Genomic DNA, 11,761 nt, shown 5'->3' with positions numbered 1-11,761 from the left:
GACAGTTGCACAGCATTTGGCATTTGCATTGGGATCTGTTCTTTTGGCTCTGTACTCCAGCACATTGGATTTGAAATGAAACAATTAATATGAGGTTAAAGTGTACCACTGTCCAAATACTTATGGACTGCACTGTATGTGGAAACATGCACCGACGCCAACACCACCACCCCTTGATCGACTCCTTGGGGCAAGGAAAATGTGCAGGAAATCCTACACACTCAGGACAGACATGTAGAAAAGGATGATTGAAAAACCTGACAACTTTATCAGTGTCCATTACAAACAGGAGACGGAGAGAGACTGACATATTTGATGTACACGTAATTGGGTGGAGAACGTTTATGTTTATAAAAACCTGTTTGACATGTAAAACATGACTGATGGCCTGCAAGGAAACAGAAAAAGGGATGTATAAGGATGTGAGGATCACAGAAACAAACACAACTCTATCTGGTAGGTAGTTTTCTTTTCTTCATAAAAGGGCAAAAATGAATGTTTACAAGACAATCTGGAATGTGACTATTATTATCTGTAGATTGGTATACAACTAATTACAACAATAATTATAAAAGAAGTACTATGAGTACAAAGACAAATTGGTATTTGCTTCTGATTCAGATGTAGGTCTTTGAAGGATATCATTTCAGAACTTACAAAGCTATATTTTCAACGTATGATTTCAATAAATATTTCAACATGTTTAAAAAACTATACTCTGTTAGGGATTGTTCTAAGTATCACACAGATTCACAGGTCCAATCAATTGTTTCCATATAGAATCACAATAATTTGATTCTGGTTGAACACATTCTAAAATAAGAAACATGAAATAAACCATATACAACGATCAGCCACAACATTAAATGCACCTGCTTATGATTAAAATGCTATATAACTATATAAACTTGTTTATAAACACTTAATATTTAAGTAAATGATATGCGTACTTATATAAGCAGATAATCATAAGTGAATTGCATTCAAAAGTTTAATTTTAAATGAAAATGTAAATCTTGTAAGTTCATGGGGGGGGGGGGTCATTGTTTTGTTATTTAAATATCTTGGTACGTACTGGTGTTCATGATGATGTCTATCTTAACAGATGCTCCAGGACCTGTACAATTATTTATATTTAAAATAAGATTTAAAAAAAGACCCCCCACCGTATTTCAAATGCATGGCATCTAATCCTACATCAGTTTCACCCTTCTTCCCTGCATTGGAATTACATGGTACTGCATGTGGTAGAATTTATGTAGGAATAGATCTGATGCATTTTGAAATATGGCGGGTGGTCTTCATTTTTTTTTCAATATGAAAAATTCTAGAGGTCCTGGAGCACATGTTAAGATAGACATGAACACCAGTACATACCAAGACATTTAAATGACAAAACCATGGACCTATAAGTAATTCGCTGATGATTATCTGCTTATACAAGTACACATATAATTAAATATTAAGTGTTTATGGACAAGTTTATACAGTTTCAAGCATTTATAAGCAGGAAAAAACTGGTTGTTTCAATGTTGTGGCTGATCGGTGTATGTTCATGTAGAATCTCAGATATTTTGCAATGAAAAGGGAAACAGATGACTCTTTCTTTCAAACTTTCATCAGCTTTCAAGAGTGAGGAAATTTGGACATACATTTTCATTCATACATATTAAATGGCTATTCATAGCTAGACAGCAAGCTCTTTGTTACTCATAAATGACTAGGGTAAAGGTGATGTTTTTCTCATTTGTACATCCACAGGTTCCCTTGTACTCTTAGACCGTGATTTTACCTAGGGACCTATCCGTTTGGCAAGAGCAACTGATTATTTGGACTTTTTCTGCCTAAACCTTGACGGAAGTGACTAGAAGGAGAAGTGGACTATGGACACAAAGCCAGTTGCAAGAGATAATGAAGGAGAAAAGGGGCAAGGAGAGAGCAGAGCGAAAGGACCAGATATAGTGGGTGAACCAGAAAGAAGTGTGATCGAAATAAAAGGAAATGGATTGTACTTCGATAGTGTCGATTTTCTTCAGCTGCTGAGATTACTGCGCATCAGTCTACCAGAGGGCATTATGTCTGACAGAGTAATAGAAATCTCAAAAACAGAACAAAGCATCAAGTATGCTGAAACACTCATTCAAGACCTAGAAACCTTTAAACTTGTCTTCATGAAATCTCCTAGACTGGCAAGTAGGAAGGTGAAACATGCTCTGGCACTTAAAGAGCATGGAAAGGTGCTGGACCTGACCCGGCTGATCTTCTTTGAAAACAAGAAGAATGGAGAAGAAGAAATTCAGAAGCAGTGGGAAAAAAACACATCCAACACCGGTCATGGATTTAAGCTCAGGGAAAGTTATATGACGACACCCATTTCAACTCCATTGATGTACTCCACTGCAATGACCCGGACCTTGAAGACTCCACAGGCTGGGACAGACTCTCCACGGGTCACACCGGGAACAAGGGTGAAGACTGGGGACATTGAGAAAATGGAGTTTGTAAATGAGGCAGAACTGTGGAATGGAGAGAGCTCTGCAAAAGGGTTTGGTAGGAACACAGCAGATGAGGCAGAGTCACTAAAGTTCTTCCTTGGCCTACAAGATGACATAGTGGATTACAAGAAAGCACGTTACACCAAGGGAAACGTCATTGAGTATGGATTCCTTAAAGGGAGACTAGATTTTCTTGCAGAGGTCAACAATGGACAAGAGGTAAGCAAGAGGCTCGTGATTGAGTGTAAAAGCACAGAAGGTGACGAGTTCTACACCAAAATCCCAGACAGCCAAAAAGCCACTATTAAAGACCTAGACCACATGTACTACATTCAAGTACAGACTTACCTTTACCTTCTTGAAGAGCTAGCCAAGAAAGAGACTTCCCACCCTGACACAAGGGGTGTGATGATCTTTAGGCACTACCATGAGGACTGTGAACCTCCCAGAGATTTCCACTGGACCTACCTAGAGACAGACAGAGAACTGCAGGATCAAATCAAGAGCCTGCGTGTCTTTTGCAAGGAGGATGTTCTGGGCTGTTACTTAGCAGTGCTCAACCTAGTCTTTCAGAAGGAGAAAATCTCCCAGCTGGGCACAAGTGAAAATGTGAGTGAATCTAAACATGAACTCTAAATTCTATAATAGGCTACAAAAACTCTCTCAATGTTTCAAACAAACTATTTCCACAGTCACATTTCAAATAGAATGGCCCCAGAGCTGGTGAGAAATGCTCAGAAGAACCCACACATCACTGCAAAAGAGCTTGTAGGAAAAATTCACAGAACAAGATGTTCTGCCCCCGTTTTAAGACAATCAATCACAAGTCAAAATCAGACTAAACCGTGAAACTGCTAGAGTTGAGCAAGCTGGTTCCTCCAAAACTCTTAAAGCTTCATGCCAAAAAGTATACCAATATGTATGCAGCCTATAATCAATGTATATCACATGTATGCTGCCTATTACTCATGTAATCAATATGTAATCCAATGAACCTATATCATTAATTACAGATGAGCTTATGGAAACGCAAGAAACCACAGTGTCAAATGTAGAATATGTAATCCAATGAACCTATGTAATTTATTACAGATGAGCTTATGGAAACACAAGAAACCACCATTAATCAAATGTTAAAAGTATGATTGAGTATGCCCATATATTTTATTAACTGCTAATTTGTGCTAGAAGTATAGTGACCCATATGTAACCTGAAGAGCTTGCTGCCGTGGTGTCTTTTCCCTCGAGAAGTTGTTTTTCAACAAATTAGAGATCGGATCGGTGTTTCTTAGACACGACAAGCTGTCAAAAAGAGTAGCAAACACAGGTCTAGATGTTCACAGGAAAACATAACATACTTTAAACAACAAAAACCTACATGGCAAAGTTACCAGAAAGAACGACCTCAACACAAAATTATGCGTCTGAAATATGCAAAAGAAAACATTGAGAAACCTGAAGCATTTGGAACAATGTGCATTAGGCTGACAAAAGCAAAAGTGAACCACCAAAGGTATGTTTGGAGAAGAAAGGGTGAAGCTTTTGAACACCTTGCCAACTGTGAAGCATGGAGGTGGATCCATTATGCTTTGGGGTTGTGTGGCAGCTGGGGACATCGGAAATAGTGTGTGAGTGGAAGAATGGATTCAACCAAATATCAAGAAATTCTACAAGCAAATATTCAAGGTCAGTCCAGACATTGAAGTTGAAGAGAGGTTGAGTATTCCAGCAAGAAAATGATCCGAAGCATACCTCAAAATCAACCATGATGTACCTCCAGGAAAGACAGATGAAGGTTTTGGAATGGCCACCAGAATATTGAATTGAATATTATGGAAAATTGAAAGACTCTTAGCTGGCTACAGGAAGTGTTTAGTGTTTTTTTCCTTTTTTTAAATTATTTTGAAACTGTAAAAAATAAAAAATAAAAGTGATCTTGCATTAAAATTTGAATAAATGTGTCATGTTTAACATTGCACCATTTACAGGTCAGGTACGCTTCTGTTCACTTTGGATATTAATCCAAAAAGGCTTTTTGACTAGGGGTGCCCAAATTTGTGCACACTACTGTACCAGAAAAAGAGAATTTAAATCTTATGGGTGAATAAAATGTAAATTCTTGTTTATGGTTGCAGGCAGCAGACAGGGGATATAAGTGTAACTGCAGTTTAATGGCATGGATCTTCCACTAAACAGAGCTCATATTGTGGAGATCACCAAGGTGTGCTGATGTGCTTCAGAGGTGCAAAACCCAGCGTGCAAAACAGGTCAGCGTCAAATCTCAATATTCATTAGGACATCGGGCAGATACATTAAGAGGTCAGGGGATTAAAAATGTATAAAGGACTACTTTATATAAAGCACAGTGCGGAGTGGAAGGGAGGGGAGGAACGACTAGCAAGGAAGGTTGGGAGGAACGACATTTGCACAAGAAATTTAATAAATGCTACACTGCCACTCAATGCAGCATTCTCAGACCACAAAGCTATTTTGCTTGCTTTAGAAACCAAAAGTTCTTACATCTAGTTATCTATATGATCTATAGTGGAGCCATACACCATCTCTCACTGTGGACGTTGTCCTACTTTCTGCATTGTAAACTAAACCATGCTGTTGAAGAGCCATCAGTGTTACAGGCCACCAAGCTTTGAAGCTCCTTGGCACAGCACACCCAGGCCTTCCAAAACAGCCATTTTAAATTGGAAAATTTTAAATTTTCCACCATCAGACAACCACTCTGTATTCACTGCACATTGAAATACAAATAGTTTTTTGTTTTATTGTGTTGCGAACATTTTAAACATTTTATTGGATATGTTTTGCACTGTAAGCATTGTGCATGGGATTAAGAAATATACTATGCAGAAAAACATTATTATAAGTCATTAACAGTTACTGAAGTAGGATAATATACTGTGCACCTCTTCTGGACAAATTTACTTGAGGTAAAATATGCATACTACATTGTATTTAAAAAATGGTTAATACATTAACCAAGCATATCGAGTTTGTTTGCATGAAAAGGCCTATAATCACTTCTACCTCCACACTTAATTTACCTGTGCATGTCAGAGCACTGAGATCTGTGTGTGGAATCCCAGGATCTTATCATTTCTTTCTATAATTATGTGATTTCATTAGAATACTGCAGAGTAACAGAGCCAGGCTTATAATCAAACACACGCTTTATTTATATTCCCTCTTTTTCACTCATAAGCAAAAACAAAAAACTGTTTTGTTTCCATTACTGCAAATAACAAATAGCAAGAACAATTTCATCCAGAAAGTCAGAGTTTATGTAATAGCACAAGGCTCGTCAGGTGGTTACAGATACAGCACAGTTCACATTCCTGGGATATTTCAGTGCCTGAACTGTACTGAGAGTCTACACGTGTGCCATGACGTGCTCTGCACGTCAGCAGACTGAACTAGTTCTGTGACTAGCTCACATTAAAAAATATATTTACACAAAATTAAGCCAGACCCAAAAAGACATTCATCCACACAGCACAGATAGTACAGAGATCAGACCTAGGTCAAATACAGAATTGTTTTGGATTCTGTGCTGGATTGATCTTGCCTGGTGCCAACCAAGAGGAGTTGGCTCCAATATACCAGACAAGCTCAATACAGCATAGAAAAGTGTTTGAAACCAAAATGATTACGTATTTGACCCAGGACTGACAGAGATCCTTCCCTCTAAAGCAGCAATCGCAATAAAATATCATAATCGATAATCCATAGTAATTACTCTCATCAGTAGCACCACTACTAGTACACTGTGGTAATATCGAAAGAGACCATGGTGTAACAGTTGGTAAATACTTTTGGTCAAACCAAAATCAGAACCAGTATTCAAATCCCTGCAACAGGATCAGGCTGATGTGTGCTGTGTCGCGCATTAGAAGCAGACCAGTTCTCTATCTGACTATACTGGACATCGCTGATGCTGCCATACATGATTCTGCTCTGTGGAAGGCTGGAAATGTTACATTTGCATCACCCACAAGCTGTCCCTTTGAACTGTACTTTTGAGTGATTCTTCATTTTATTTTTCTTTTGCAGTGCTGTCTAAATCGGAATAATTAAAAAAGATATCACCAAGATCTAGCCTAAGAACGAACCATTCCTGTGCTGACACGGTCAGCTCACATGGGCAGCAAATGATCGTCCCTTTCTTCTGGCTCCTCCCCCAGGGGTTCAGTAGCCACGCCCCTGTAAGTAGGCGGTTCCTCGCGGTTTCCCTGGGAACGGCACACGAAGTCACACCCGTCCTATAACAAGCAGAGAGAGATGAGTGAAGACAAATGCAACCCGCATAAATATATCGCACACTGTCTATTTGTACATATGAAACAGTGAGGGTACACGACCCCACACACTCACAGCAGTCAGATTGCCGAACTCCTGCCAAAAGGTGTAGTTGGGAAACTGTTCCACCCCTTTGGCTCCGACAACCAGTCTTTGGTAGAGGAATCCGCCAATCAAGTACACGGCCAATAACGAAAAGCCACTGTAGCACAGGGAAACACAGTGACACCGTTAATGCAGCCCATTACAATGTCATGGCCATCAGCACGGAGAAGAGCGCACATAGTCATAAACCAAGGCTTGCCATCTACATGCAAATAATAACAGCACTTAACATTCCAGAACTGTCATCACGTCCACACTTACACAATGAGCAGCACTGAACCCACACTCAGATGAGAAGGAATGGCAGGACAGACAGCACTGGAGTCCAGCTCAAACAGATAGAAACAATCGTTGTTCTTGTCCCTCTCTTCTGCCACCACTGAGAGCTCCCCCTGAGATAGACAGAAAGCGACAGAGGTCATGTACATGCAGTCCAGAGGCAGAAATTGAAGTGGTTTGTTCGAAGCCCCAGTTGAAGCCCTTGCCTAGGCACCCCTCTCACCGCTGACACCCCCCTCTCACAGGAGATCATGATGATGGCTTTCCTTGGCTCCTTGCCACAATGATCACCATAGTTTTCTCCCTTCTTGTAGATCAACATCACCCAGTCAGCTGAGATGGAAAGAGAAAAGGAGAGGAAGTACTTCTTATTTATCCAACAGATGTTTTACTGAGGCCATGGATGACCTTGTTTCCTCTGTTGCTCCTTTGTCTTGTCTTGGATCGATTCTGGGTCCTAGTTTGTTCTCATAATACATGTTTCCTCTTGGTCATATAATTAGGCAGTTTAGCTCAATCTCATATCACTGCTCCGCAGATGACAATATTTCTCAGATAAGCCAAACTGTACAAATAATTTGAGTGTTTTGCATGACTGTTTCGCAGCTATTAAAAATTGGCTTCCTCCAGCTTAATGCTGATAAAGCAGAGATTTTGGCTATAGGCACTGAAAACCACACCAGTAAAATCCATAAATGTTTGGGCCCACTGGCAGCCAATATAAAGACATCTAAGAGAAACCTGGTGTTATACCTGAAGTTTGATCAACATGTCAAAAACACAGTGAAAGCCTGTTTTTTCCAATTCAGGAAAATTACCCAAATTAATTCCTTTCTCTCAAAAAAAGACACTGAGCAGATTATCCATGCTTTAATTTCCTCACACCTGGATTATTGCAATTTGTTTTTTACCTGCCTTAGTGCTTCTGCTCCAACAAGTTCACAAATGCTTCTGTCTTGGTTTCAGTCGAATTCTAGTCGCAAGTCCCACATTTTAGCATCCTTGCACTGGCTGCCAGTGCATTTTACAATTGATATTATAAATCTGCCGAGTAGTGCCCCGCACCAGACTCGTTACCCAGGGTGATTGTGCTTTTAGTGCACCTACCCTCTGGAATAACCTCCCCTTACACATTAGATCTGTAGAGTGTTTTTCGCATTTCAAAAACTTTTGAAAAGCCACTATTTCAACAAGCATTTCTTTAATACAGTAGCATTTTACCTGGTGTATTTTACATCTTTCCTTGGTTGTATTCTTGTTTTTATTATTATTCTTGTTGGCATTATTGGTATTATAAATTGATATTAAAATAGTATACTTTGGTGTGATTTATTTTATCCTGATGTTATGCCCATTTCTGTAAAGCACTTTGTAAAAGTGGACTACTTTCCAAATGTTTGTCTGTCTGTGAAATTCACTCGGTTTCATGTGAGACTGATCAAACAATGTCTTCCTCAGTGTCAAAAACATCCTGGCTTGTCGTGCGTTGGGCATTTCCCTTTCTACATCAGTCTATAACCAATGTTTCTGTATGCAAGCACAGTATGCACAAACACATCAATTCACTTCATTCTACATCAGTCTATAACCCATCCCTCCCTACCTCCCTGTGAACCTTAATTGTTGTCTTTGTGATTTACTTTGTATTTTGGTATTTTTAGTTGGCTAGGTAAGCAGTATTTGGATAGTTAAGTTTGGTCACTTTTGCTTTGTTGTTTGTTTATTTGTTGATTTAAAAAAAAAAAAAAAAAAAAAAATAGGCCCTGGTCCTTATCTTTGTTGTACGGGTAGCAATTGAAATTGTACGTCCCTCTAGGGTCTTTCAGCGTACTTAGCCCAGGTTATGGGTATGCACTTTGTTGTACGTCGCTCTGGATAAGAGCGTCTGCCAAATGCCAATAATGTAATGTAATGTAATGTAATAACCAATGTTTCTGTATGCTAGCACAGTATGCACAAACACATCAATTCTCTTTCTCCACAGTGGCCTTCAAACAAACTCAATTATCATTAACTTCAGTTAACATGGTGCTAGATAAAAAAAAGTTTCTTTGTATTCCCTCTTTTTCACTCATGCAAAACAAAATCTTTATTGTTTCCATTACTGTCAATAACAAATAGCAAGAACAATTTAATCCAGAAAGTCAGAGTTTATGTAATAGCACAAGGCTCGTCAGGTGGTTACAGATACAGTACAGTTCACATTCCTGGGATATTTCAGTGCCTGAACTGTACTGAGAGTCTACACGTGTGCCACTTGATTGGAACGATCAGAGACAGCCTGCACTCCCATTGAAAGTGAACATACAATATGTAGTTTTCATGCTGCAAAAACTACATATTGATTCAAATTAATTCATTAAATCTGTGCTCTTGAAGCAAAATATAGTGTCCTATTTATATGATTTGCTTTTTACTTTCTCAAACTTTAAAGGGCAGTGAATGTGTGCACATTGATCAAACATGGAAACAACACAAACATGCTGGGAAATGCTAACCATCTAAAAATGCACCCCTGTCTCTTCATGACAGTCACTGTATCTTACCTGTGATACACTACATTCAAGAACAGTGTAGTATGTGCATTACGCTTGCTTGCGAGCCCCAATGTGCATTGCACTTCCCAACCAGAAAGAAAAAAAAAAAGTCAGTACCATATACTTGAATTAAAAAAATTTCAGAAGCACACCCCTATCGGCAAACATGGACACTTGGACAGTGTAAGAAAAATACTGTACTCACAACCACCAAAGACCTCCGTGGCAGTGTACCTTCCAATGAGCACTTCCTTCCCATTGGCATCTTTCTGCACCAACCCGCCTTCTGCCACGCTGCCTGCAGTCCCACACACCTGGAACAGGTATGTGTAGCCATCCTTGTCTACCTTGACTGTTGTAGAAAATCTGTCACAGAGGTTAAGGTATTAGAGAGACTAACGTGATTTTTGCCCAGACACTGCCCAGATCAAGACCTACAAGTGATAAAGATTGGTCTGAAGAGTAACATGCATAAGAATATGTAAATATGTATTATGAAATCATGTGACTATAATGAAGTCACTTACGTTCTGTTGGTGAGGGGCTCCAATTTGCTGACAACTGCTCTTGCAGCCTGTGATTCCTCAATTAACTTACAGTTCTTGGTGTTGTCACTGGCCTGTCCCCCTTCAGCCAAGAGTACCAGCAGGATGGCGGAGGTCAAAGTGAGGTGTATTGCTTGAAACAGTGCCATTTCCTGATGAACAAAGGAGGAGGTGAAAACATATTTTAAGGCACAAATCAGTATTTCCCCAGAAACATCTATCATTCTCATCCCGCGGCATTCCACGAAATTATAATGGCTTCACGACAGCAGATTCGCTAGTGTACGTTAAATAGGATTATCAGTAACGTCACAGAGCAGCAGGCTATCGTTAGTTAGTAATTGACTGAAAAAAACGTATCGAGTTTCAAGGTATACAAGCAACAGTTTATACCGATTTTAAAATGATGATAAAGAATCCCAAACACCAATCACACAGGGCTATACATTAAGTTGGTATGATCTACTGAGTATATGCGTTCTCATTTAGCATTACCCTTCTTATCAATACTTGCTACACTCTAGCTCGTGTTAAGGTTAAGAACCATCTTCCCGGTGTAGAACTCTAGCTATCTACATTCATACTAGCTGGCCAACAAGCTAGCTAAGATAGTCTAGTAGCTAGATATGCCACTCATTTCAGAATGCAATTGCAGACATACCTTTAAAAGTCAACGAGAAAGTCGGGTGAATTAAAAAGTGTTGTTAATGATGTCTAGTGTGGACCTGTAACCGATAATTAGCTAGTAGTACAGACTAGCTAGCTAGCTCTCTAACAGCTAGCTAGCTAACTTGATGGCTCCTCAAATTCAAAACTAGCTATATTGTTTGTTTTAGAAGCTTACATGCACGTAGTTGTCTAATATAACAAATATATATAAGCATAAAAAACTGCCTTTAATTTAGTAATTTCTTCTTTAACTAGCTATAAAGATAAATGTTCTTTCTCATGTCAAATCCGAAAACGCGGAAGTGAAATTAAACAAGCACCGCACGTGATCGTATTAAGCGCGTCCGGGAAGCTGTCGCTTCCTTTTTACACGTTTGCCATGTGATACAGACATAAAGGAATTGAGATGATTGTATTTCTTTCTCTCTGTTGTGTAGCAGTTCTTCTAATGTAATGTTTTAGGTCCTTAAATTCCGTATTGATGATTATCAATGTATTGTTTTTTGAAGGTTCAAAGAAAATGTATTGATGTTTCTTGTGCTTTGATTTTAACGTTGATTTTCGGGGGTGGATGTGGTGCAAAAGTTTAAATGGTGAGGGGATAACACACGCATAAGCACGCAGGGGTGATCTGTAGTATGAATCAGAGGTATGTTTACTTTAATTTCCACTTTAACTTACTTAACTACACTTCCCATGAGTCTTGAGATTTTTCTGGATCCATGTTGCAGTAATGTTGAGTGAGAACCAACTTGTAGAGCCACTGTTCTTTCCCCTCCCCCTCCACAATCACACCCTTTTACCTGCCCCAGTATGCCGA

At 39.2% G+C, this 11,761-nt stretch overlaps 2 protein-coding genes across 3 annotated transcripts; one reads left to right on the top strand and one right to left on the bottom strand.

Moving 5' to 3' along the window:
- The first annotated feature begins 399 nt into the window (after positions 1 to 399).
- LOC133105493 (uncharacterized) lies at positions 400 to 4,388 on the top strand. The gene is made up of 2 exons (XM_061215632.1): positions 400 to 456; positions 1,762 to 4,388. The coding sequence occupies exon 2, from the start codon at positions 1,884 to 1,886 to the stop codon at positions 3,129 to 3,131; it is 1,248 nt and encodes a 415-aa protein (XP_061071616.1). The 5' UTR covers positions 400 to 456; positions 1,762 to 1,883; the 3' UTR covers positions 3,132 to 4,388.
- Positions 4,389 to 5,662: 1,274 nt separating this feature from the next.
- Positions 5,663 to 11,729, bottom strand: m6pr (mannose-6-phosphate receptor (cation dependent)). Of its 2 annotated transcripts, none has more exons than XM_061255892.1 (7): positions 11,623 to 11,729; positions 10,255 to 10,424; positions 9,933 to 10,093; positions 7,414 to 7,523; positions 7,173 to 7,303; positions 6,882 to 7,008; positions 5,663 to 6,769 (listed from the first exon to the last, which is right to left on the bottom strand). In XM_061255892.1, exons 2-7 carry the CDS (start codon positions 10,419 to 10,421, stop codon positions 6,644 to 6,646), a joined length of 822 nt encoding a protein of 273 aa, XP_061111876.1. In that variant the 5' UTR covers positions 10,422 to 10,424; positions 11,623 to 11,729; the 3' UTR covers positions 5,663 to 6,643. The 2 variants fall into 2 exon arrangements, with proteins under 2 accessions (XP_061111876.1, XP_061071546.1); XM_061215562.1 differs by lacking the exon at positions 11,623 to 11,729 and adding an exon at positions 10,934 to 11,276.
- Between the last annotated feature and the right edge of the window lie 32 nt (positions 11,730 to 11,761).

Source organism: Conger conger, chromosome 1 (genome assembly GCF_963514075.1).
Source record: "Conger conger chromosome 1, fConCon1.1, whole genome shotgun sequence".
In the NCBI taxonomy this organism is placed as follows: Eukaryota; Metazoa; Chordata; class Actinopteri; order Anguilliformes; family Congridae; genus Conger; species Conger conger.
Note: the sequence above shows the minus strand (reverse complement) of the source record. Positions and strands in the feature narration are given on the sequence as shown.